The 27,496-nt window shown below is 38.3% G+C and overlaps 1 protein-coding gene across 1 annotated transcript; it reads right to left on the bottom strand.

The window, feature by feature from the left end:
* Positions 1-700: 700 nt before the first annotated feature.
* LOC121737394 (tyrosine-protein kinase receptor torso-like) lies at positions 701-24,631 on the bottom strand. Its single transcript, XM_042129068.1, has 14 exons — positions 24,607-24,631; positions 22,265-22,410; positions 21,256-21,517; positions 19,914-19,990; positions 18,959-19,097; positions 16,875-17,026; positions 15,903-16,017; positions 14,841-14,977; positions 13,924-14,092; positions 13,381-13,546; positions 12,654-13,070; positions 10,058-10,195; positions 1,626-1,790; positions 701-892 (listed from the first exon to the last, which is right to left on the bottom strand). Exons 1-14 carry the CDS (start codon positions 24,629-24,631, stop codon positions 778-780), a joined length of 2,223 nt encoding a protein of 740 aa, XP_041985002.1. The 3' UTR covers positions 701-777.
* Between the last annotated feature and the right edge of the window lie 2,865 nt (positions 24,632-27,496).

Below are 27,496 nucleotides of genomic sequence, written 5' to 3'. Positions count from 1 at the left end.
CAACAGTTGTAATGACACTTTTTGCTACAGTTGTAAGCCGTGCGGTGTGCGCGTGTTTCTCTGTCTGTCTGTCTCTCTCTCTCTCTCTCTCTCATAGCAACTTCGTTCCATCCGGTTGTCCCTTGACACCTCTCAAGTTTTTTCTCATACGATTATTACTAACTGTTCTTCACCTTTGTTTTTTATACTTCCTTGCAGACTGTTTGTTACCCGTTTCTCATACGTTCATAGCTGACTGGTCGTCACCTTTATTTTTTATACGATAATTCCTGACTTTGTCCCCTTTGTTTCATGAACACGCTTATTGTTGACTGTTCACCTTTATTTCTACACTGAGTGTTGACTGTTCATCACCTTATTTCTACATTCAGTGTTGACTGTTCATCACCTCTATTTCTGTACATTTAGTGTTGACTGTTTATCACCTTTATTTCTACATTCAGTGTTGACTGTTCATCACCTTTATTTCTACATTCAGTGTTGACTGTTCGTATCACCTTTGTTTTTTATAGTTCATAGCTGACTGTTCATCACCTTTATTTCTTCTACGAATATTCCTGACTGACTTTGTCCGCTTTGTTCCATGAGCACGCTCACTGTCTACTGTTAACCACCGTTGTTTCTTAAGCGGTCAGTGCTGACTATGCGTCACCTTTGTTTCTTATCTTTTATATATTTCTTTATGCGTTCATTTCTATTTCTCATCACCTGTTTCTTTATATGTTTATTGCTGACTTTCCTCATCTTTTTATATCCCTGCTCCACTCTGTGTCTTACCTAAGGTATCTTCATATCGGCAGTAAGGTGTGTGGCGACAGGGGGCACAGTATAATGGTTACTGGTGGCTTGTGGTCGCTCGTAGCTTTTGCTACGGACCCACGATAATGTGTTTCTGAAAAGTAAATTAATTCAAAATAAGAATTACATATTGTAGTCTATGGTTAAAGGATTAACGATTAATTTACATTGTAGCCTTTCGTATATACGGTGCCGATTTTATATTTTTTATGAAAGTAGGCTACTTTTTCCGCCGCCCCATGTACGAAATGTCCTATAACGGCCTATTTATAAATCCGGGGCTGTATGTATATGGATCTGGTATCTGCTTTTTAGCGGTTCGCTCGTCAATGTGCTTGCTTCAGAAATCACGGCCGCCAGCGACCACGAGCGGCCACGAGCGGCCACGGGCGGCCGTCTCAAGCGATACTATGTATTACAATAATGAAGATAAAGTTTAAAATCGTATGACACTAAAAGTGCTCGCCTCGCCACTGCCATTCCGGTGTAGCGCGGCCCTAATTATAGTGCTATTGAAAAAGCGTATTTCCTCACTGTACAATTTATTAAAAAAAGCGTGTGGCACTTGGGGACTGCCGCGGTAAAGCTATTGCATAACATTTTTTATCAACTTGTGCATTTATAATATTCGCATACGTCGGACGCACACAAACACCGTGCCGAAGTCTGGCAACGCAGCACCGTGCTGGTCGGAGTGGGGTGTGATAGATTTCGTTACGGAACTTCTTGATTCATCGTCGCGCTCAAAGCCCGCAATAAAAGGTATGCGATAGCCTAAAAATAATAATTTAAGTTATCAATAAAATATTTGGGACTTGGGTGTGTACCTAGCCAGTTGCAGCGTGCGCGCGCGCGTGCGGTGTACGGGCGGCGCGAGCGCCAGGTAGTGGTCGGCGCGCGCGCACAACGCCGCGTCGAGCGCCGCGTGCAGCTCCGCGAACGACGGCCTCGACCGCGGCCGCGCTGCCCAGCACGACTGCATCAGCTCGTACCTGCAATATAATAACAATAATAATCCGTCCGTCTGGTCCCGTGCCACAGATTAATAATAGTACTCCGTACCCGTGCTAAGGTACTTGTGGACAGCGGAAATCATTTACATCTACACATACATACATGATATATCACCTAGGTCCTAGGATATATTATGTAGATGTGTTTAATGTTTATAATCAGTCAAGGTTTGGTTTATAATTAAAATTAAATAAAAAAACTGCCTTAAAGATTATTACCACGTAAAAAAACGACGCAAGCCCTCACTAAGCTGAACATTGAACTTTTTGTTCCGTCGGCGGGATTAGAACTCGCCACCCCCGGCACCAAGCACTTAACCCCTTGAGCCACAGAGGTCACGTCCGCGTTATGCTCACAAAGAACAGATACGATACTCAAAGAATAGCTGATTATGTGAAGAAAGGTTGTGAGTCATAATGACAAAGTTTTGGCATTACTGCCTTAGACCTTAGCTTAGTAAATAGTGCTAGCGACTCAATTTTTCTATGTCTATTTCTTCGTAGAATATACTTGAGATCGGCATGCTAAGCGGGCAAGACAGGCCTCTCTCAATGAACGCCAATACGTGTGATCTTCTGCTACCCGCATCCAACATGGACTTGCAATTAACGGAGGTCGTCGTCCCACCTAGTTGGAGGTCGACCTACACCACATTTACCCAGCTTTGGTCAACATTCCAGGGTAAGTTTACTCCAGCGATCATCTGCTCTTCGAGCTATGTTTATGAAAAAATATTAAAATAATTATGAGATTTCCTTAAAAAGGAGCCGGTTTGATGTTCGACTGTTATATTTTTTGTTTTTTTAGGGTTCCATATTCAAAGGGTAAAAACAGGACTCTACCACGTGTCTAAACACACTATGCCGAATTTCCGCTGCGGAAGTTTGGCTTGATTCCGCCTGTAATGTATTTTAAATTACCGATGACACACCACGCCGAAATTCCGGCGCGTTAAATTATTGTATGCGTTTGACATTGCTGACGAAATCATGCGGAATTTCCGCCGCGGAAATTCGGCATTGCGTGTTTAGACACTAAGACTTCGATGTCTGTCTGTCTGTCTGTCTCCAGGCTGTAACTCAAGAACCGCTATATACCGCCAGACTTCTGAAATTTTCACAGATTATGTATATATTATGTCGCAGCCAATTGGTTCTATCAAACAGCCTAGCCCTTTGACTGAACAACGCCATTCAATCACACGTCTAGATTTTTAATGTCGCTCAAAAGGTTCAACACTACAGCTGATTCAAAAGCCGCCATTTGATTGAATTAGTTCAGCGCTCACCACCGCGGCGTTAGGTGCGTTTTGTTTACAATATGGCGTTAACTAACCGGTGTTTTGTGGTTGTATTGAGATATTTTTCGTAAATATACGTTACAAGTATTATTAAAGAGACAGAAATTATGGCAGCACATACGAGTGAATCAAAATTTAAACTAATATTCGAGGAGAAATTATTCCGGGATTATGAAATGCATCACCAAGGTGTTTATTGCAATTGTGTTCAAAATGAGTTAGGCTGGGTTGCACCAGAGGCGTGGTTAAAGTTAAAGTTATGGTTATAGTTAAATATGGCGTCCTTTAGCTCTAACTTTAACTTTAACCGGAGAAATTAACAGATGTCTGTTGCGTTTATTTTTTTTATTGAAGCTACAGGCAAATGTATTGAAATGTGTACCTAAGGTCACTGAGGTAGTAAGTACTACGTACTAGAGCAGCTATTGCGAACAAAAAACATGTCGCACTTGAGGCATGAGCGGGGTGGGAGGCGGGGCGGTGATTGCTATAGATCAGTACCGCAGAAGTGACAAGTTTTGTGCCTACATTCGGATGAATGCAGAATCTATTTGAGTAAGTGAATAAAATAAAAATAAAAATTCACTTTTTTATAAAATTTATAATTAATATGGATCCATAGTCCACTATAGCTTATTTAAATTTAAATTACTTAAATATTTTCAAATATGTACCATAATAAAATTATTATAATGTACGCATGTATAATGTACGTAATATTTTAAATACATATTACCAAAATACAAACTCGTCTACGTGAGTAAGTACTTCATTCATCGTCGTCTTATCATAGATCTGTATTCTGCCTACATTACACTCTGAATTTACTACTCTATGACAATGCAAAATGGCGCGCGTCTTCGCCTAGTAATTGAATGTTCGTTTTTTAATTGAAAATAATTAAATAAGAATGCTAATACCGATGAAATGTTATTCCGTTGCATTTGAAGTGTTACTGGAAACATTTTTGCAGTATCTTAACCCACAACTAGGCATTTTTGCGACTTTTTTTGGTTTCGTTTTTGATTGTGGTAAGTCTGGCGCGCAGAAGAGCTCGCGGGCGACTAAGTGCACTGCTGCTATATAGATTACGTTGAATGTGACCAAGCATTGCGTTGCGTTGTTGAGTCTAGTACGTAGTACATACTATGTCAGTGACCTATGGTACACTTTTTTGACAAGTATCGTCAGTATCGTGGAGCCAACGTGGAGCATGTTTTTTGACGGAGTTACTTTTCCTTAGTTTTCAATATTCGTAGAGATTTGGACTTTGAGTGTATTTAATTTTCAAAACATACTTTTATAATTTATTAAAGTGAACCTTGTTTTATCTTCAAGGTCACCTTATTGAAAAATGACAACGTAGAATCAACGTTCGGAAAATGTTTAACGTTAATACACCACGGTTGAAACTATAAGAATACTTACTAACAAGCTGTAGCGCGATTCAGGTGACGCTTAGCGTCCTCTAGTTAGTATAGTAATAAGTAGCCGGGAAACCCAATGCAAGGGCCGCATAGGATTAAGGAGGATAAAAAGATAAAAATTAAAAAAAACGTTTGATTTTATGCCTTTTTTTTCTTTGTCCCGCTTTTAATTGAAGAATCCCGCTTTTTCACTCAAAAAGTTCCAAAGTCCCGACTTGGCACAAAAAAAATCTGGCAACGCTGAACGCAACGCACTCAGCGACATTTAACGACTACTTAACTTTAATTTTATGACCTAATTGGAAATCGTCGTTTCACATAGTTCGACCTACACCGCGTTTACCCAACAAGTTCCTTGGTCTCCATTCCAGGGTAAGTTTACTTTAGCGATCATAAATTATTCTGTAATCTGTTCTACGAGCTAATTGCTAAAATACGTTTATGATAAAATAATAATTATAAGATTTCCTAATAAAAGAAGCGGTTTGGATTTTGAGTGTCTATGTATTTAATTTTCAAACCATAGTCCATATTAAATAATTTAAATATTTATTAAAGTGAACCTTGTTTGATCTTCAAGGTCACCTTTTAGAAAAATGACATCGTAGTAACGACGACGTTCTAAAATTGTTAACCATTGATTCACGGTTCACCGCGGTTTAAAGTTAGAACACTTACTAACAAGCTATAGCGCGATTCAGGTGACGCTTAGCGCCCTCTAGTTAGTTTAGTAATAAGTAGCCGGGAAAACCAATGCAAGGGCCGCATAGAAACATTTACGACTACTTAGTACTTAGAACTTTACTTTAATTTAACGAAGAGTTTCACAGAAATTGTGTGGGGCGTAAGTCAAAATCATCATTAAAATTAAGTTATGCCTGAAGTAGCTTAATTAAAAGAAGGTCCCGTTTTTTGCTTTTTTGCTTACTCATCAATAACGGTGCTTCGTACGAAATTCTCTTCTACTACATAATAAAAGTTAATTAAATTCTCTACAACTTCGTCCTTTACACTTTGTATCTATCTCCAATCATTGCCTCGCTATGAGCTTCCAAAATTGGCCGAATTTCAAATTTTTTTTTTGTAATTTGCATTTTTGTTGGATCGGGAAATTGGCTCTACCCACTAAAACCCGACCGTGTTCCTTTCTGCATGGGCAAGCGCCCTGGCGTAAAGAGTTTCCCCATACGAAAGTGAAAAAAATATGTTCTCTTTCAGCGCTACTACTTTTACAGTATACTCTATACAATAACTATTATCTATTCTGTGTTGGCACACAGGTCGTGTGTTATAATGTAGATTAACAAAAAATTAAGAAATTTAAGAAATCGGTCAAGCGTGAGTCGGTTCACCTACAAACCTTAGAGGCCACTTCCGCGGGGCTAAAATGGTCATATTAGCAATTTCTCTCAATCAATTCAGCAAATGAATTGTCAAAACTGTCAAACTGACAAATGTCAAATCAGTACGATTGTCGGTAGCGTGATGAAATTTGGCACGCAGGTCATGTGTTATGTAGATTTAAAAAAAAAGAGAAATTTGAGAAATCGGTCAAGCGTGAGTCGGTTCATCTACGAACTTTAGATACCACTTTCAATTTTCCTAACGTAATGAAATTTGACACTCAGGTCGTGTGTTATAATATAAAAAAAATTAAGAAGAAATCAGTCAAGCGCGAGTCGGCTCCTCTTCGAACTGTAGGTAAAAAAATTTATACGCCAGTGATACAATGAGAATACGATGAGGAGGGTGGGAGAGGATTGGTTTAATCCTTCGATCGCGGATTCTTGGAAATGTGTTGTTTACGCGTTCGAATTCGACTGCTTGGGAGTTGATATACTTAGGTTAAATAAATACTGTTTACTTGAAAATTTCGCTTCTATTGATAGTTTAACAAATACAACTAGCACCATATATCGAAGGTATTGTTTAAGTCGGGTGTAGCTAGGGAATGTTATTATTCGACAAATTTGCTATTCGAATAATTCGAATATTTTACAAAACTTTTCTAATTATTCGAATAGTAAAAAATTAGGAAAAACGCTGAAAACTCTGAATAAAAGTAACAAAAAGCTTCGTACAGCCATGTACAACCTATTTTGTTAATACTATAAAGTAAGCAATTCTTATTTTTACTTTTATCAACATAAATCTTTATAAATGACATAGTTAATTTTTATTGTGAAACACTTTAAAAATGTATATTTTAAGGTTACAGCTGGGCAATAAAAGAAAGGCTGTAAAGTGTAAACCGTTTTCGATCGTAGCACCTTTTACTTTTCTCATGTGATTATGCTTAAGTCTTGCTAGGCAGCAGTTGAGATAAAATAATAATATGATATTCGACGTTATGATATCAGCTGTCCATTAGTACTAAGCCAGCTTACCCGTCTTTTTGATATTTTCGATTTACGTTCACCTAGTTCACCTAGTCGGCTTCACCTGTGTCAATGTGGCTCGAAATTATAAAAAAGGGCCACTAGAAAACCAACCCCACAACAAAGAAAAAAAAATTGCAACGAAGCCCTGGGGGAGGGTGAAACAATCCTAGAGCTGGTGAATTTAGTAACTTGAAGTTTGATAACACAAATAACATGATACCCATAGACATTTTTGATACTGTACTAACTGTTTCAATTACGAGGGCTGCTATTTATGTATCCGGAATTAAAAAAAGAAACAAACATATATCATTTAATATGGTTTTATTGCTTTTCAAAATATTCACCGCGATGATCGACACACTTTTGCATACGCTGGAACCAATTTTCATAGCACTTTTTCCATTCTGATTGAGGTATCTCCAAAACGTGCATTTTGAACGCATCAACAGCCTCTTCGCGGCTCGAAAAACGTTGACCACGTAATTTGTTCTTCGCGTATGGAAATAAAAAGAAATCGTTAGGTGCCAAATCAGGGCTGTACGGCGGATGACTAGTCAATTCGATCTCTTGACCCTCCAAAAACTGAGTTGTTTCAGCTGAGGTGTGACAGCTAGCATTGTCGTGATGTAATATGATTCTGCGTTGTCGGTTGTCCTTTCTTATTTCTTCAAAGACTTCTGGTAAACAAATGGTCGTATACCATTCAGAATTAACCGTTTTACGATTCTCTAATGGCACTGTAGCCACATGTCCATTAATTCCAAAAAAACAGGCGACCATTTGCTTCAAAGTACTTTTTGCACGAGTAACTTTTGTTGGTTTCGGCTCATCTTGGAACACCCACACCGTTGACTGTTGTTTAGTTTCGGGGTCATATGCATAGATCCAAGATTCATCACCTGTGTAGATATTATAAACGGCTTTTGACGTACCACGGTTGTATTTTTTTATCATTTTTTTGCACCAATCGACACGAGCCCGTTTTTGATCGATTGTCAAGTTGTGCGGAATCCAACGCGAACATATTTTTTTTACAGCCAAATGTTCGTGTAATATCTTATGTATGCTCGTCATACTTATGCCTAAGGACGCCTCTATCTCGCGATATGTAACATGACGATCACGCATTATTAGTTCCCGCACAGCATCTATATTTTGTGGGACAACAGCTGTTTTTGGGCGACCTTCTTTATTTTCATCCGTGAGCATAGACCGCCCACGATTAAACTCACTGTACCAGTGATAAACAGCGGTTTTTGATGGTGCTTCATCTCCAAAAGTTGCGGTGAGTTGAATAAAGCACTGTTGTTGATTTAGCCCACGCCGATAATCGTAGTAAATCATTGCACGAAAATGTTCACGCGTTAAATCCATGGCAAATGAAGACACGCAATTTTCAAAATGACGCCACAATGGAAAAATAATTGACAATCACATGAAACAAAATGTATTCTTCAACCAAAGAGTTCTATTTTCAAATGTTGTAATTACTTTTTAAATATTGTTCTTGTAAGTGGCCAGTTCCGGATACATAAATAGCAGCCCTCGTATCAGTCGAGGAATGCCGTGGTAAAGCTATTGAATAGCAAATTTTTATCAACTTGTCGAATAGATCACATCGCGAGCTTCAAGCCAGAAAGGCGTATAAAAAAATATATTTTGTATTTTAACTAGGTACATATTTTAAAAATCTCAATATTGCACTTATATTTATTATTTTCTTAAAAACCGAGTTTGTTTTATATACACCCTTCTGGCGTAATGAACATGAACAACAATAAACTAAAAACATGGCAACGGCGACGATGAATGGTCGTATACTCATTAGTTAGACTAAAAACAGATTTAAATATATCATTAAAGATGTAGAATATTCATAAATAATATTATTTTTCTGAAATTATCTTAAATATGTTCTTATTCCATGTTAATTTTATGTTTGATAGCATTTTAAATAAAAATAAAAAATATTTTTAGTATTCGAATTATTCCAAAAATAATTTGGCGAATATTCGAATAATATGATGAAAAAAAAAACCTCAAGTCATGGCGAACAAATTACGATATTTGACAATTAGTTTTTTTTATTGTTTGACACTGACAGATGATTAAATGTAGTTTTTTTTTTCTCTCTGGATAGTCTAGGAAACTTTTTTCTATTGTTATTAATGAATGTGTAGCTATCTTCTAATAAGGCTAATATAGAAAAATGATAATGTTAAATCCCTGTATTAACTAAATATTTATAATAATTTTTGCATGCTTCAAAAGCAGAGTGTTTGATACTGTATATAACTATAAGATCTTTGTAAACAACATTCTTTGCAAATAAATGATGATTATGATTATGATAATAAAATCGTCGAATATTCGAATAAAACGAGTATTCGAATTTTCGAATAACATACCCTAGGTGTGGCACAAAAAGAAAAAAATATGTATATTTTCTTGAAAAAAAAGTATTGAAATCCCACCAAAAACATACCTGTTAAGATGGGGCCAAGTTCCTATCGGCAAATTTTTGGTCTAAAAAAAGAGTTGAAATCCAATCCATATAATTATATAACATAATAATTAATAATATAATTAAATTAACCTGCTACGTTCAAATGAGAAGTATTATGCATCAGGCTGTTGATGAAAATGATAACGATCAATGAAGTGCATCTAAACTTGGCATTGGATTGGATTTCAACTCTTTTTTTTAGACCAAAAATTTGCCGAAAGGAACTTGGCCCCATTTTAACAGGTATGATTTTGGTGGGCTGTAGAAATAATCATAAATAGTAATAATAACTCCCAGACCGGTTTCCACGGTGACGGCGGCCGGTTTCATTGAAACCAGACCAGTTACGCAGAAGTAATTTTATAGCGCCCAAGTGTGTGCGCAGTACACAAGAGCACTCTCTATTCCTTTACTTTCCTAACCCAGTGGGACGGAGGATCGACACGACTTGCGACAGATTTTTACATGCCCATCCGACGCATGGATCATGTTACTTGTCAGACAATCAGGTGATCAGCCTGAAGCAAACAAATAACATGTTTCCAACGCGGGAAACGAACCTACGACGTCGAGTCAATAGCCGCGCTCCAAACCATTGGACCACGGAGGTGTTATAAATAGTACTCACAGCTCTGGCGTGCAGTTGGGCGGTCTGGGCATGCGGTAGCCGGCGGCGAGCAGGCGCGGCAGGCGCGCGGCGCTGACGGCCGCGTACGGTGCTCCGCCCAGGGACAGGATCTCCCACATCACCACGCCGAACGACCAGCTGGAATACAGAGGGTATTGTAAACAGGGGACGTACTACGAAACCGTTTTGAGACTCAAACAATCGAATGAGAACGCCGCAACGTGAAATGACGGTGTTAGAGTAGGATGCGGCATTCCGTAATTCGTTCGGTTGAGTCTCAAAACGGGTTCGTTGTACGGCCCCAGGATTAAGAGGATTCCACACCGCCATTTTTTCCATACAAACGTTGTCCCCTGTTTCCTCCCTGGATAATGCTTGATTGATAATGCGTAGATATTCAGGAAAAAAGTTATAACTTTTTTCCTGAATATCTACGGCCACTAATACAATGTCCCTATGTTTTCTTTTTTTTCATAATTTAATTATTAAATAAGATATGAACGTTCAAAAACCCAAAAAAATTGCCAGATTTTCCACTGTGTTCAAACGTCCAGAAAACAGATTTGGATAGATTATACAAAAAAAGCAAAACATAGGAACACAGCTCAAGCCTTTTTTTAATCTTTAATGAAAAAAGTACTTAAATCGGTTAAGTTTTGGAGAAGGAATCAGGGGACAACGAATCGTTGATTTTCTGGATTTTCTGCAGTTGTCTCTATCGCGTTCTGCGGTATAGGCTTGAGGTAAGTGAGACAGCTATAGATATTACACGTACTTTTTTTTCATTTCTCTAGCCGCTGTGGTATCCTCTTAAAGGGTATAATAACTTCATAAGTTTAATCAATAGGAGTAATAGTGGTCTAATTGTATACAGGCCGTCCTGTGTAGAGGTGTAAATTTTATTTTGTTTCTAACTTCTAAGTAGACAGCAGTAAGACCGCCGTATCTGTACTATCAGAGAAGTTGATTCCTATGCAAATCGGGGACCTAAGTAGTTTGGTCGCGTTACGTCAAACCCAGAGGGAATATGCAAAAAAAAATAATTCCATCTCAAATATTATATTTTTCTGTAATCTTTATCATCCTCACATTATAATCAAAAGGTATTTTTTTTAATTAGTTGTCATTTAAACCCATAAAATGTTGTTTAAAAAAGGAAAATTAATGGAGGGAAATTCAAACTTACTAAACGCGCCACCATTGGTCGAAACGAAATGTGACGTCAGATGTTACATATCGGCGTCGATATTCATACTGTGGTTATAGTATTTGTTAGAAAAATAGTGTTAAACTGGTGATTTCTAGTGAATCTATATTTATAGTGAATCTATATGAGTATATTAGGTTTTATCAAAGCACAATCGGACTATCTAACGAAAATAATATTATGCATTTATGATGTTTGAATATTTTACATCAAATCTTGATTTTACGACTTTATTTAATTAGAATAGCTGACCCGGCAAACGTTGTTTTGCCATATAAATTATTTCTAGTATAAATTTAAAAAGTTAATAAAAACCTATTCTCAGACCTAACAAATGTATAAGTATACAAAATTTCAACAAAATCGGCTTAGCCGTTTTGGAGGACTTCGGGCACAAGGACACGAAAATTTTTATATTTTTATATATTAGATATTCCAATTTCCAATTATTATGAACAATTTACGTTGAGTACCTACGTAAGCTACTTGTTTGTTTCAGATCTTCTATTGCGAAATTAATTTACTTTTGACTAAATCGCATGAAGATACATATTATAACAGTAACATAAGTATGCTACATACACAGCATACTTACGTTGTAATGATCATCACAAAAGTAAAAAACACGATTATAGCGATAAATTATCCCTTTTCATCATCTTACACCATGGTTCTCGTATTTTTACATCGTTTGGAATAAGAAAAATACTTTGTCAGGTGTGTTTCTAGTAATGCTTTTGCACTTCAGTATCACACAATACTTGTAAGAAGGTTTTTTAGCCTCTTCCATGATCTCAATAGCAAATAAACCCGAAAATAAGTACGAAGTAACTGAATCACTACAGGAAATAAACACGGGACATAACATCTGACGTCATCAACATGGCGGGCTAAATGCCGGCGTTTGAACGGTACAAATTTAATCAATGTTTTAAATTTCAATTTAAAGAATATTTTGAATATTTTGAAGCCTATTTATGTTTTATTCTCATTTATAAAGATATAAAGGACTAATTAAAGCCACAAAAAAAAATCATGCATATTCCCTATTAACATTGAATTGGCATATTCGACCAAATAACGTTGGTCTGTCAATTGCATAAGAATCAACTTCCTCGATGGTACATAGTTTTCCTATATCGTGTTTTTAAGTTGTACAAACAAAGAATTTTCTATCTATTCTATCTATTTAGTATTTGTTATTATAGCGGCAACAGAATTATACAATCTGTATAAAATTTCAGAAGTATAGCTATCAGTTCTTGAGATACAGCTTTGAGACAGACAGACAGATGGTCAGACATCGAAGTCTTAGTAATGGGGTCCCGTTTTTACCCTTTGGGTACGTAACCCCAAAAATTAAATGTTGATCGAGGTAATTAAACTTACACATCACTATGCGTGGTGTATATTCTATGCGTCAATGATTCTAGGGCCATCCACTTGACAGGCATTTTCCCATTTCCCTTTTGCTTGTACTGGTTCTCCTGATACACGTCTCTGGATAGTCCAAAGTCTGCGATCTTCAGCGTTCTATTCTCAGTCACTAGAATGTTCCTCGCAGCTAAATCTCTATGGACAACTCGGTTGGATTCCAGAAACTCCATGCCCATGGCAATTTGGCGGCAGAAGGATAGAAGGTCGAGTAGAGTGAGCTCAGAATCGCAGGTTCCTTGAATGTCGTATAGGTGGTTAACCACCAGCTTCGAGTCGGCGTGCCTCATGTGATCGACTCGGTAGTCTATTTTGTTGTTGTTATTGTAGTATTTCGCGTTGCGCTTCGTCATCATTATATCCCAGGAACATCTGAAAGGGAACATGTTAATTGTGACATTGGTATTAATCCTTGTAAGTTGTAAGCAGAAGAGAAAGATGCTATTATGTATCCACGTCCAATTGGCAATTAGAGACGTGGGCCTGAGCCCCGAGATACGTTGTCTAGAGAAGCCGAGTCTTTCAATCCCTATAAGGTGAACGATCAGCTACTAATAGGCTAATTAAATCGGCTTCTAAGAATATTGTCTTTATGAGGGTCTATTCCCAAGAATTCCCAATTTTAAATACTGAATTGTGAATATTTACGATAATTTCCAAAGATTCTCTAATCTACATCTACCTGAGAAAGGTCAGCAAATCCCCTCGGCTGCAGTACTCCACTAGGATAAGCGGTCGACGGCCGCTGCAGCATCCCACCAGGCTGACGATGTGAGGGTGAACGCCCACGCTCTTCATCAGCTCCATCTCGCCACGGAACGACCGGATCTCTTCCGCAGATGGGAAATCTGCGAACGTGGACTAGGATCATGAGAAATTGTTAACTAATAATTATATTCAAATCAGCTATAACTGCTACTTGCTTCATAGATCTAAGTTATTCTATACCCAAACACAGAAATAAAATCACAACATTATATTATACTCCTAAGTCCTACCAAGTTATTTCCCAGCAGGATTAGGAAGAGATCACGAAATCCAATGACGGGAGACCGCAGCGCACTTATCATAGACACATTGTAGCTAATATTTCTGTTGGCTCTTATCCTAACTCAATCAAAACCTAATCTGTCACAATTAGCTAATGGTATCTAAATATTTCTTATGGTTGGTTAGCCTGACAACTTCTCTCTTTCAAACTTGTTATGTTTATACTCCTGAATACCTTTAAGCATCTTAACCGCGACGTCCTTGAACGGGACCAGTGTGCCTCGCCTGACGACGCCGAAGGCACCCTCGCCGATGACCTCGTGCAGGGCCAGCCGCTCCGGCCGCACCTCCCACTGGTCCTCCACCCATTCCGAGTTCTCGTCCACCGCCATCTTGTCCAACTCCTGGTAACAGATTGTAGATAAGTTGGACTAAACAATTTATTAAAATACGTGTACGCTGTAAATACGATAAAGAAAAGACAAATACAAAAACTGAAACATATAAATAAAATATAAAAAACAGCCCTCATGTTAGGGGGAGGAATTAATAAAAAAAAATACGATATTAACTCCTGCACAAGAGATTTACAAGGCGTCGTATAAGTATCTCTCTAATCGATACTTGTATACTAATATTATAAATGTGAAAGTGTGCCTGTCTGCCTGTCTGTCCGTCTGTATGTCTGTCTATCTGTTACCTCTTCACGCCCGAACCGCTAAATCGATTTTTCTGATATTTGACATTATGGAGATCTTTTGTGTTCCGGGAGAGGACAAAGGATAATTTCCTGATCCCGGAGGATCCCGGAAAAATGTAAAGTTTCTGTGCGATAAACGAATTTTGGCGCCACGGAGTAGCGGGCGTCATCTAGTCTGTATATAATAAATATTAATTGGTCGCTGTTAAGCATTAGTTTCCTAACCCACAATTTTTTTTGTTGTTAAATTTTGAATGCAATCTTGTTCTAAATCATCTAAAGAACATAACTGCATTCATAACTCAATACGTAATTTTTGTGTGGGTTAGTACACGAATGCTTAACAGCGTCAAATTTGGAGTTCATAGTTTCTTTTCGTAAAAGCTGAAACCGATATCGCTAGCCAATCCTCTGAGACTCTCGATAGAGGAGAGAGATGACGATCTACTCACGGAGAAGTACAAGTTTCTCTTCTTGTAGGTGAATTTTTTCCTCCAGCATACAGCAGCACAGGTGAGCGCCGTGAGGGAACAGCTGGCCAGCAGCCATATCACCGCCATGGGCACACCCTCCTCTTGTAGGGAACGAGCTGAAGGAGGTATTTCTATACAATTTATTGTTATCACTTATCAATAAAAATAATAAATCCCACACCGGTTTCGGTGACGGGGCCGGTTTCATTGAAACCAGGCGAGTTACGCAGGAATAATTTTTATAGTGTCCAAGTGTGTGTGCAGTACACAAGAGCACTCTCTATTCCTTCTACTCGGAACTTTTTATACGCCCATCCAACGCATCAATAAAAATAATTATATAGCGAATTATCTATTAACTGCTTTTGTACAAACCTTTGTACAAAACATATTTTTAGTTTTAAGCTGGTTGTTAACTTCTATTTGTGTGTACATAAATTGTAAAATAAAATAAAAAGATATACTTCCTTGGGTCGCCCTTTATTTCATTTATGTATTTCATCAATTACACATACACGACAAAATAATATGGGTTTAATTGGGTATCCTTGTATACTATAGTCTATAATGTGTAACTTTCAATAGTTTTGTTTAAAAGGTACACACACACGACAAAATAATATGGGTTTGATAATTGATTGGGTATCCTTGTTATAATGTGTAACTTCCAATAGTTTTGTTTAAAAAAATATTTCTAAAGTAAGCAATAAATTTCGCCATCGTTTCACGCGAAAAATATACCATTGCATCCTCATCATCTTGATGAGTGGCAGTCTTCCACCGTGCGTTTTTTGCGTAACTTTCTGCCGCGCACTGTTATAAAACTCTGAAACTGTCACCAGCAGTATTGCAAACCGTCAAGAAGAGAGCGTATACCCTCTTAAAAGACCGAAAACGCACCTGCAGCTGCGACGGGGGCGACGGTAGTTGCTTTCTATGAGAGTATCAGGTGACCTGTTTGTTCGTTTGCCCCTTATTTTATAAAAAAATGGTAACTCTTAGCCTACTTGTCAATGTTGGTATTATTTGGTTAAAACTTACGTGGGAATTTTGCTCCTTTACTCCTGTCAATTGTATTCTTGCCCTCGATCGCGGTGACCACCACATCGTAGGATTCGTCGCCCACCACCTCCGTGAATAAAACTTCGGTGACATTCTGTAATATAATATCTTTGGCTAAGGCCCAATTTCATTAACGACTGTCAAAGTTAATGCTCGAAAAAGTGTTTCCTCTTTCGTTTTTCATATTATGAATAAAAGAGAAGACATGACATTTTAACAAGCTGATAACACCAGACGTTAGTGAAATTGAGCCTAAATGTAAAATTATCTGGATGATTATAATAATAACTCCCACGCCGGTTTCGGTGACGGTGGCCGGTTTTATTGAAACCAGGCCAGTTACGCAGGAGTAATTTTATAGTGACGAAGTGTGTGCGTAGTACACAAGGGCACTCCCTCTTCCTTTCACTATGAGAATAGCCCAGTGGGATGGAGGACTGACACGACTGGCGAGAGATCAGGCGCAGGACCGACTTTTTACATGCCCATCCGACGCATGGATTATCTTACTTGTGACTTGTGAGGCAAGTGGTAGGCCGATGCAGGCAATTTGATTGGAAAGAAGCAAAGATATATTATTTAATTATCAGATATGTGATCGAAGTCAGATATATAACTAAATAAAGTGTAGCTCATAAGCTATGGAAATAATTCGTTTCTATTTTATAATTTTGACTAAAATATAAGCACCAATCTTTAATCTTCCTAAAAGTCAGCAGGTGCGTTGATTTCTTAAGAAATCGCGTGATTCCTTTAAAGGTCAGTGAATATAAATAAATTATATGATTAATTAGTGTATCTTGTTTAATATATGCAGGCATTGTCCTAACCAAACTTGGAAATAACATAACATGTTTTAGGAAATCGAACCCACGACCTCCGCATCAAGAGCCACGCTCTAAACCACTGGACCACGGAGGCGTCCGTACTAACAACCGTATATATACTCACACCCGGAACAATAGCGATGTACGTGTAGTTCGCTCGCAGCGTGACGTTGTAGTGTGTTGGCGCCCAATCTGGGGCCAGCCATGTCACGCGCACCGACCACGCGTCATCCTCCTCTGTAGCTTCCAGCGTTAGGTTCTGGACCCCCTTCAGTTCTAAACAAGTATAATAAGTTCTAAGCTATTGCATAGCTTTTATCGCGGGCTTTGAGCGTGGCGACCGAATCGAGGAATTCCGTAACGAAAAAACCTAACACACCCCACTCCGATCGGCACAGCGGCGCCGCATCGCGGTACAGCGGTTAGTGCGGCGGTTTCAAATCTTCGGATCCGACCGGAAGCCGACCGATGTTTAGAAATTGGCCTTACTCCGAAGTTACATCTGGCTCCTTGTCGTCTATCGTACTCACGTGACAAAATAATTATATAAAATTAATACTTCGGTCGACCGAACCCTCGAACTTTCGAATGAAAGTAATTTGGAATAGGAAACTGCCCGATCATTTGGCCGAAACATGTAAAGGAGAACACACAAACTCCATAGAAAATTACCCAAGGCCCGGCGCAGATGAGATGTATCTCAGTTATTTAATATACTAGAAATAAGCACAAGCTGGACATGCCAGTGATCAGACTTAGTAAAGTCAGTAAATCTTTTAAAGGTCAATGTATACGCCTTTACAATAAAATCCCAGAAAACGTTCAAAATCTTTCCATTAATAAATTTAAAAAACTAGTCAAAGAGCGTTTGTGTGCCAAAGCTTATTATAAGGTCAATGATTTCATAGAAGATGGCACATCTTGGGAGTAGGATGGCTTCTTGCAAGGCTACTTCTACATCATTATATTATGACTTACAATTATGTATGTTGACATTGTATATAATATTAAGTTACAAAATTGTAAACTTTATTTTAAAAGAATAATTTTTCTCTCACTTTTTTGGTAAAAAGTGGAACCCGTGCGAGTTTCTTACGCCGGTTCTTCTCGCCGGGGTAGTTCCCGAACCGGTGGTAGGCATCAGGTAGACATTCTGAAAAAATTTGATTCAAATTTACTCAGAAATAAAACATTTTTTATTTATTTTATTTTTTATTTATTTTATTTGTGTACTGTATGTGTAACATTTTTTGATAGGCGTGTTTGCCGCAGGATGTGGCTAAGAAAATTGCATTTCGTTGAACATATCGACTCCAAAATGTTATAAAATAGTAATGAATTATGTTTCTAAAATACATAATTATAATAATAATAAATCTTTATTTTTTCAATAAAATCACATACAATATGAGGCATCCCCATTAAGCAAAAGATTACAAGAGTTTGTGTTTTATTATTATATTATTATACCGATCTTTTTTATATAAGTACATAGGGAAAATAAACAGAATGACAAGATTTAGTGAAAATAAGTATACAGGGCATGGGCGCCGGCAGAAATAATTTCCAAGGGGAGCAGATTTTAGTTTTCTTTCTTTTCTTTTTACTTTTTACGAACAACAGTGACTCTATTTACGTCAACAGAATATATTATACATATTTTAGTGCCGAAACATTACGAACTATCTTTGTACGGCTTCCAACATACCTACTGCTTTTTATCTCAATAATTCTTGTTTATCCCGAAACTCCCAAGGGGTGCAAATGCAATGCCCCCCATGCCGGCGCCTATGATACATGGTGTAACAAAAATAAGTGATAATACTTTAGGGTGTGTACGTGTTCCTTGTAGAGAGTTTATTGTAAATTACTTTTAGCAGACAGAATTTGTAGTACCTATCTCTATTCTTAAAAGGAAAAAGTAAGTGTTTTTGTATGTTTAGTGATTGTTTAAAACATTTCATAAAAGTAATTTAATCTAAAATTGTTAGGTACCTACGCCTGAAAATAATTAAATAGCATTTTTTTTAATTAAGCCACTTTTTGCGGCTATGACACATATACATTTCTTTTACTAATAAAATATACTAAAAACTGAGATACCTTACTTTTGTGCCGGAGCTTGGGCTTTTTTGGGTGTTCGTCTTTGAACTTCGGAGTAGACCTCCTGTATTTAATTTCTCAGAGAGTTTCTTTGATTATACTTACCAGGGACGCAGCCTTCCAGCTGTTCGCAGGAGGGGGTTCTGTAGGCGAGGATGGTTATCCCATGCGCTCCGTGAACCCTGAATTTGCAGTCGTCGCTCAGAGACAATGCGCGTATGATCACTGATCGCGACTCGGATGGCTGAAAATAGGAGGAAGGTAAGGGCATAGATTACTAAATACATATTTACTGTAAGGGTCTGTGCATGGTCTACATTTCTATTGACTATGCATACTAAATATTACATTTTAAGGGTGTCTGGCAGTGAGAAGCAACTGTCATAAGTGTCCGGCAGTGAAAGACGAGATTCCTATATTCTAGAAAAGAAAATGACCGCTATCTACAGTTTAACGAAACACCTTTACCACTTGATACCTACTAAACTCTAAAATAAACCATACCGCAAACTCCATAGTACCATCGAGGAAATTGATTCCTAGGCAGTTGACGGACCAACGTCATGTGGTCGGCTTATGTCAATTCAATTTTTGCTGTGATTGGTCAGGGTCAATTCAGACCTCAACGCGACGAGGTGAGGCGAGGCGAGGAGCGGCATTTTGTATGGATTTGACAGTTTTCGATTGCGTGAGACGTCTTGCGAATCTGTCAAATCCACATAAAAGAAATGCATATCACATTGCGGCCTGAATCAACCCTTATGGGTTTGACATAAAGCGACCAAATAACTTAGGTCCGCCATCTGCCTAGGAATCTGAAAATTCTCTGATAGTACATATCTCCTATAATAGAGTACGAGCTTTTGCCCGCGGCTTCTTAATGCTTAAGAAGTATTATTATATACAAACTTTCATCCCCTATTTGAACCCCTTGGGGTTAGAATTTATCAAAATCCTTTCTTAACGGATGCCTACGTCATAACATCTACCTGCATGCCAAATTTCAGTCCGATACTGGCCATAACATGGCGTTAATTCCAATAATTAAAAAAAAACTTACCTTAATCTCTTTGGTATAAATATCCCCTTGAATTTTCCCTTTGCATTCATTATCCACGCTGAAGCACGTGTCCAAATCTGAAACATGAAACAACACCTTATATTGTAGAGCTGAAAAGTTTGTATGTTTCAATTAGGGTTGCTGAGGATTCCTCTTCCGTTTCCCCATAATGAGGAAGCTATAGCAATATTTTGGGTTCCTCAACCGTTACCGCATCCTTATAAATAAAAATAAAAAAATCCTCTTCCGCTATCGCTTCCTCAAAATTTAAGAGGAATTTATGAGGAATTTCACTGCGCATGCGCGTCGCGTGTCCAATCATGGCAACGCACACGCCAGAGCCAGAGAATTGTATCATTCACTCATCTTTTTTGTGTGCGTGTATTGTGTATGTTACTGAACTCCTCCTTAATTGCTGGACTGATTTTGATGATTCTTTATTGTGTGTGTTTTGAGAATGGTTTAGATTCATAGTTTCGTCCACTGGAAAATGCCCTTTTAATTAATTTTTGTGTAATGTATGTACCTAGTTATGGACAGACAGGACAAAGACTTTTGGGTTGGATCCGCTAGTATTTATATTTTCCTATCATCCTCTTCCTCATCCGCTTCCTCTTCCGCTTCTTCATCCGCATCCTCTAAATTTACGAGTGAAAATTCCTCTTCCTCCTCCTCTTCCTCATAATCACTTCCTCAACAACCCTAGTTTCAATTCCCTTATCTCACGAAGCGATATTTATGTAATTTAGCACAAATATGGAGTAGACAACGAGGAAGGACATAGGGTCCTTTTTCGCGGGAAAATATATAGGTTTTCGCGAAATTCCCTATTTTCGCGGAGCCGCGTGAAACATGTCCGACATTATATTTCACGCGACTCCGCAAAAGTTCTGTGGACTCATAAAGTTAATATACCTAGTATATTAACTTTATATTGTGTGGACTTAATAATATATCCACAGTACTTTTGAAAGTCTATCAACACTCAACACTTAAAATATTGTTTTTTTTTATGAAATAAGGAGGCAAACGAGCAAACGGGTCACCTAATGGAAAGCAACTTCCGTCGCCCATGGACACTCGCAGCATCAGAAGAGCTGCAGGTGCGTTGCCGGCCTTTTAATAGGGTAGGGAGGGAATAGGGTAATAGGGGAGGGTAGGGAAGGGAATAGGGTAGGAGATTGGGCCTCCGGTAAACTCACTCACTCGGCGAAACACAGCGCAAGCGCTGTTTCACGCCGGTTTTCTGTGAGAACGTGGTATTTCTCCGGTCGAGCCGACCCATTCGTGCCGAAGCGTTGCTCTCCCATGTAAAATTTTTACCATTACATTACATATTTACCATCAATTTTATCCCACGATACTCTCACATCAATTTGTTTGTCTCTCCCGTACTGTTCTGTAAGGAACTCATAGGTTATGTTATACGTCTGATTGTCTAGATTGCTCTGATAATCCTCCCAAGTTTCGATGTCCGGTCCTCTTCTCCATTTAGTCGGACTACCATCGATGTTTAACATAGAACTCCATACCGTGTAAGATATATTTTTATCTATCAGAAAATAACCCTCTTTTGCGTTGCTTTCGATTACTGTGTATTTAATCTGAAAAACAGAATAAAAGGCGTTTTTACAGTTTGAATTTTTTAGAATGAGTACTTACTAAAAATATTAAATCCCTTATGGATTAGATTAATATCAATTTTTCGTTTAAACTAATATTTTTGTGCAGGATTTTTATTAACTATAGATCAATAAAAGTGCATAGAGTTAATAGCAATAGAAGAGCACGTGTGAACATTTGCTCGTCTCTACTTTTGTCTCGTTTACGATAATATCCCCCATATTATTCTCCCTCCTCCTCCTAACAGTATAAAAGTAGTTTACATTTCGTGTCGTTTTGTTTATGAAGCAGTTCGCCAAAATTAGTTTATTGCGCGTGAACCTTAGGATTCAAAATATCTCCATACCGCAGCAAAATCTGTGCAGTGGTTTAGGCTCGAAAACATATTTTATAAATAGTATGAAAGTGTCGACCTAAAATTGTATTTCTTTTCTCTGTCTATTGTTTATGCTCGACCCACTGCTGGTAAAGGCTCCCCTAAAGCCTTCTACGATCGCCGCGTACCATTAAAAACGATCAAAACGCTCAAAATGCCTTCTATTTTGAGCGTTTTGATCGTTTTTAATCCTTCGATCGCGGATTTTTGGAAATCAATCTTGCGGTCACCAGTATCCTTATGGGGCTTGACAGGTTAACGCTAACACTTAAAATATTCGCTAACACATGGAACGCGGGCTTTATATTGTAGTAAATTGAATTAGTAATTATAATTTTCTGTGTTAACTTACTACAAGATTATTGTCTTCACTCCGCGGTACAGCCACGATGACTTGCGGTCGTGTCGCCGGAGTCACGTCGTAGGACACACGACCGGACGACCGACACGACACACGATACGACATCGCCCCAGCCTCGAACTTCGCCGGATCCGGATCTGAAAGAAGACATTCTGTTCTTTAAATGGGAAATGTAGGAAGAAAGTTCCTAAACAAAGGAGAGATAAGGCTGTATTGGTCTACTAGAGTGGGAAGTACGTTATACTGCTTAAGGCTAGCTATGGATTAAGAAGACTTAATGAATTGATAAGGATAAATTAAGAAACTTGAAAACAACCACGATTCAAAAATTTAAATAGTTCAAACTCAAATTTTTCAGTACAGTACAGAGCAGGCTAATGATGATAAACTATAGACACATACTCGTAATATATATTTGTAGTACCAACTATAGATAAGAACCTCACAAGTTTTTTTAATATTAGGTCCATTTACACTCAACGCGCATCTCATTTTATTTCTCATATCATGCTCCACGTTCAGAAATCAGACGGTTACTGGCTTTGTTTTTAATGTAACCAGAGTTGACACTCCGCTTTCGCGTAACTATAGCCTAGACGTGGTAGCAAACGGTTCTAACTACTGTCTTTTTTCTGCCTATTCATATATTTTAGGTACCACCTCTGTTACCCCTATAGAATAGCTGTTTTACCCCCGCGGGGGTAATTACCCCCGGGTTCGGACTTCGGAAAATTGATTTAGACTTTAGGCGGTTCTCTAGGGCGACGCGAGTATGTGACACAGAGCAAAACCCTGCTTTAGCTCAAGGGCTGCACATTCTTCAAGATTTGGATCCTAGGGCGTTGGTAGAGCCGGTTTTAGCAATACCTATATATAATTTTAAGGTAAAGCGAAACGAGCATAATTATCTTTTCATATATGCAAATATCTTTTCATAAAAATCATGACTCACAAAATTACGCTCGTGTGAATCAAACAGGATTTTTGTATGAAACTGAATGCAGCAGAATTTCTGCCAGCCGAAATTCTGCGACTCACAAGTCACAAATTACGCTTCTTTTGGCTTCACCCTTAATTGGGCGCCGCAGGCTCTGGCGAATCCTCGACTTAACTACTATATCATATTTCATAAATCTAACATACCTAGGTAATAGATTCATTCGATAACGGATAACCTTAGTTTAAACCACAATTTAAATTCTTTCTCCGCCGCCGTGACAGATTTTCCAAGGCACTATAATTACTGTGAAAAATATTATCAGCAAAAGGCAGTATGAATTTAACCATAGCCGAATGACTAAACTATTAATAAAACTATTGTGATCAAACGACATAGTTTACTTTAAAATATCAACCATTAGTATACTTAACATGACTTGTGCTCTTCTTCTAATTTCACAAGTACGCATAATTCATAGCGATGCCGATGGCCCCAACGAATAAACGTGCAAGAGCTCTTTTTACCCAAAATTTTTTTTTTGATTTTTCGTTTGCATGGCCATATGCATACATACACCTATGTAATTTTTTTGGAATTTTTTTGACTTAAAATAACGATTTTATAGCAATGTAGACCTTTATTGTACGGAAAAAATAATAACATATACCTATCAAATTATTAATAAAACATTTATTAATAATGTGATATATTGCAGTTTATTTTGTTTATTTGAGCTTATTGCAGATTATTTTGTTTATTTGAGTTCACCAGAATAAATGTGTTAAAACAATCTGGCGCACGTGTCTATCCTTTCCTTTGGGTTATAACTCTTGCACGATTATTCGTGTAATAATGCAAGCGACTTCTATGAGTAATGCCTCATTGCAGATGACGAAACTTTGAATTTAATAATCACAGCTATTCTATTATCTTTTACTAATTTCTCTTGTCTTCTCTGTTTTCTTAAAGGTTATTAGAATAGCTTTTATAAAGTTTATCAGAGGAGCTGCTGGTGAGTTGCCGGTCTTTTTAAGAGGGAATACGCTCTATTCTTGAAGGTTTGTAGGTCGTATAGGTCCGGAAATACTGCTGACTGCTGAAGACTGCCATTTATCAAAGTTATGAGGATGGTATATTTTTCACGTGGAACGATGGCGAAAAGTTGCAGGAGGTATGATTCCAAATAATTCCTCACAGCACTCCCCGTGATACAATCGACTGAGGATGCAGAGTGAAGCTATTTACATCTCGGCGTAATTCCAAGGGGTTTAGCCTGTTTGAAACATTATGGCAGTCAACAATTCGAGCGGCCCTTTGTTGGATACAAAGGGATTAGTTGGTATTTTAGGGTCCCTGCCCAGAGATTAGAACAGTATTTCATATGAGGCCAAACCTGCATCTTGTAGAGTTGCAGTCATTGGTCCAGATTGAAACACAGTCTCGCCTGTTAAGAACACCAAGATTTTTTGAGGCTAACTTGGCATCACCCTCTAGATGACATCGGAACTGAACTTCGCTCGATATGTTTACTCCAAGTATTTCAATGCTAGGAGGGGATTGTTAAAGAGGTGCCCTGAAAACGATGATATACGACCATTGGTGACTTTTTAGTTGTGAACGGGCAGAATTGGTGGGGTTGAATTGGACTAAGTGTCGTCTACCCCATTCAGAGGCTTTCTCCTGTGAATTCTCTATTTGAGACATAAGTTCGTTTCAACTGTCAATGACATTTAACCGAGATAAACCCGATCAAAGGTCTTCACAATGTCCAAACTAACAGCCAATGACTCTCCTCTCTATACAATCACCTGAGCCCAACGATGAGTTTGGTACGCCAAGAGATAACCAGCCAAGTGACCCTTTCGGAACCCGTACTGTTTGTCGTGTTTGTCGCTTAGTAATGTCTGGCCGCCCAAGTATTGAAAGAGCTGATAATGGATTCCATAAGTCACCTTTTTTGGGGATCGGGTACACTAAGGCTGTCATCTAAGAAGCCGGGACAATACCAGAAGGGTAGGAGAACCGAAAACGATGCCTTAAGACCGGAGCCAACTCTAAAGCACACTTTTTCAACACAATAGGAGGGTTTCCGTCAGGCCCACTCGACTTTTGGATATCAAGGGCACGCGGGGCTATTCACTTTGGGCGCTGATGTAACCTAATATCCGACATAATGCCCCTGCATTGTGGTATGGTCGGCGGTTTTTATCCCAAGGTCATCAAGGGTCGAGTTTGACGCAAAGAGCTTACACAGAAGATCGTCTTTGTATTTTGCGTCGTGGGCTAACGGTCCATTTCCTACTTGTAGGGATGGTAGGATGGCTTTCAGAAATATCCTTCAATAGCTTAGGCCAGGGACCAGAATTCACGGGTTTCCAAAGGAAGGCAATCGAGTCTCTCACCAATACTATTGACGTGCTGTTTACTTTGCCCGAGTGATCTCTCTCTTAAAGGATCTATAGGCAAGGTTGTACTCCATTTTATATATATGTATCCACGCATAGACGTGAGGGAGGTCAATATCAATATAATCCATTTTATATATAAGATTTATTATGTAGTCAAAGTTATGTGGTTCCAAACGTTTTTTAGTCTTCCTGAAAAGTTGTCTTTTTTCGATTGCACGTTTATTCGTTGGGGCCATCGATAGTGCCTTAAAATAACAAAATAAAATAAACTAATAATTAAAAGTTTTGTTTAATTTATTATTTAAGTTTTAATTTTAATTATAATCAGTAACTGCAAAAGATAATTTAAGTGGATGTCACCCTTAACTTCAGTAGACGGTTTTCTGAAAACCGCCTACTAACTTCGTTCTTCAAATTGAGTGTATCGCACGAAAACCGTCCACTACATGTTTTCGGCATGAAAACTATCCTTTTCTGGGACTCAAAATATATCCATACTTATTTTGAAATGTTAACGAAATTCGATAAGAGGGATAATTTAAACGTGGGAGAGCCATGCTTCGGCACGAATGGGCCGGCTCGACCGGAGAAATACCACGTTCTCACAGAAAACCGGCGTGAAACAGCGCTTGCGCTGTGTTTCGCCGAGTGAGTGAGTTTACCAGAGGCCCAATCCCCTACCCTATTCCCTTCCCTACCCTCCCCTATTCCCTTCCTTTCCCTAAACTCCCCTATTACCCTATTCCCTCTTAAAAGGCCGGCAACGCACCTGCAGCTCTTCTGATGCTGCGAGTGTCCATGGGCGACGGAAGTTGCTTTCCATCGGGTGACCCGTTTGCTCGTTTGCCCCCTTATTTCATAAAAAAAAAAGTCAGACATTTCCGCGGCATAACATAATCTATTATCATTTATCAGTTATGATATCCATTAATTATTACCGATTTATACTTACTCATAAAGTTTTCTTCACAATTGGCTGAAACTTTCTGAAACAAAAAACGAAACATGACAATTTCTGGATTACATTATCGCACTGTATATTAATAATAGTAGAGACAATATTTCGGTGTTTAATACACAGGGATTAGGCGATAGCTACAGCTGTTGTGATAACACGAGCTTACTATTGACGTGATAAAACTGAACAATAACAAGTGCACAATATAGACGAGTACTGATAAGTATTTGCTATATTAACCTTACAGCTAAGTTCATAGGAACTGGGACTGGAACTGGTGACTTATTGGATATATTTTTTTGTCAGAATATTCCAAAAGAGACAGACAATTTTTGACAGATTGTAAAGTCTAATCGATCCTGTTGGACTTACTTCTAAAATCTGTGGGTTGGACCGATCGCAGGCCAAAATGACCGGTCATGTTGGCCTGCGAGCGACACGGACTTGTGCACACACAAAGAATTGCATAAAACGGTTCCATACAGGCCGGGACTTAGCATCTTTCAGGAGGCCTGAAACGACCGCTAGAGGGGAGCTAGCGCTAACTTTAGGGAGCTATTGATAAATAATCGGCCAAGTGCGAGTAGAATTCGCGCACGAAAATTTCAATATTTAATTTTAAAGTAGGTACACATATAATTATTGAGGATTTTGTAAAAATTTCTTTAAGTATGTTGTCATTATGGATAACGAGCCAAAAAGACCAATTAAACATAACTTTTGTTATATCATGGGATACAACAAATGTTAAATATTAACTTTATTTTGTTTTTAGTATTTGTTGTTATAGCGGCAACAGATATACACAATCTGTGTTTTTTAGAAGTCTAGCTATAGCGGTTCTTGAGTTACACCCTGGAGACAGACAGACCGAGAGACAGACGGACAGACGTCGAAGCATTAGTAATAGGGTCCCG

This window comes from Aricia agestis, chromosome 20, assembly GCF_905147365.1.
Source record: "Aricia agestis chromosome 20, ilAriAges1.1, whole genome shotgun sequence".
NCBI lineage: Eukaryota > Metazoa > Arthropoda > Insecta > Lepidoptera > Lycaenidae > Aricia > Aricia agestis.
This window is presented reverse-complemented; position numbering and strand designations above follow the sequence as displayed.

What these genes read in the sequence shown, in the direction of transcription:
- LOC121737394 (XM_042129068.1), bottom strand. Translation starts at nt 24,631, where the DNA reads ATGACTGCAACTCTACAAGATGCAG. An exon ending in ATCGTGGGATAAAATTGATG is followed by an intron (nt 19,991 to 21,255) that starts GTAAATATGTAA and finishes TTCATGTTTCAG; the next exon opens with ATTTGGACACGTGCTTCAGC. An exon ending in TTTATACCAAAGAGATTAAG is followed by an intron (nt 19,098 to 19,913) that starts GTAAGTTTTTTT and finishes TCCTATTTTCAG; the next exon opens with CCATCCGAGTCGCGATCAGT.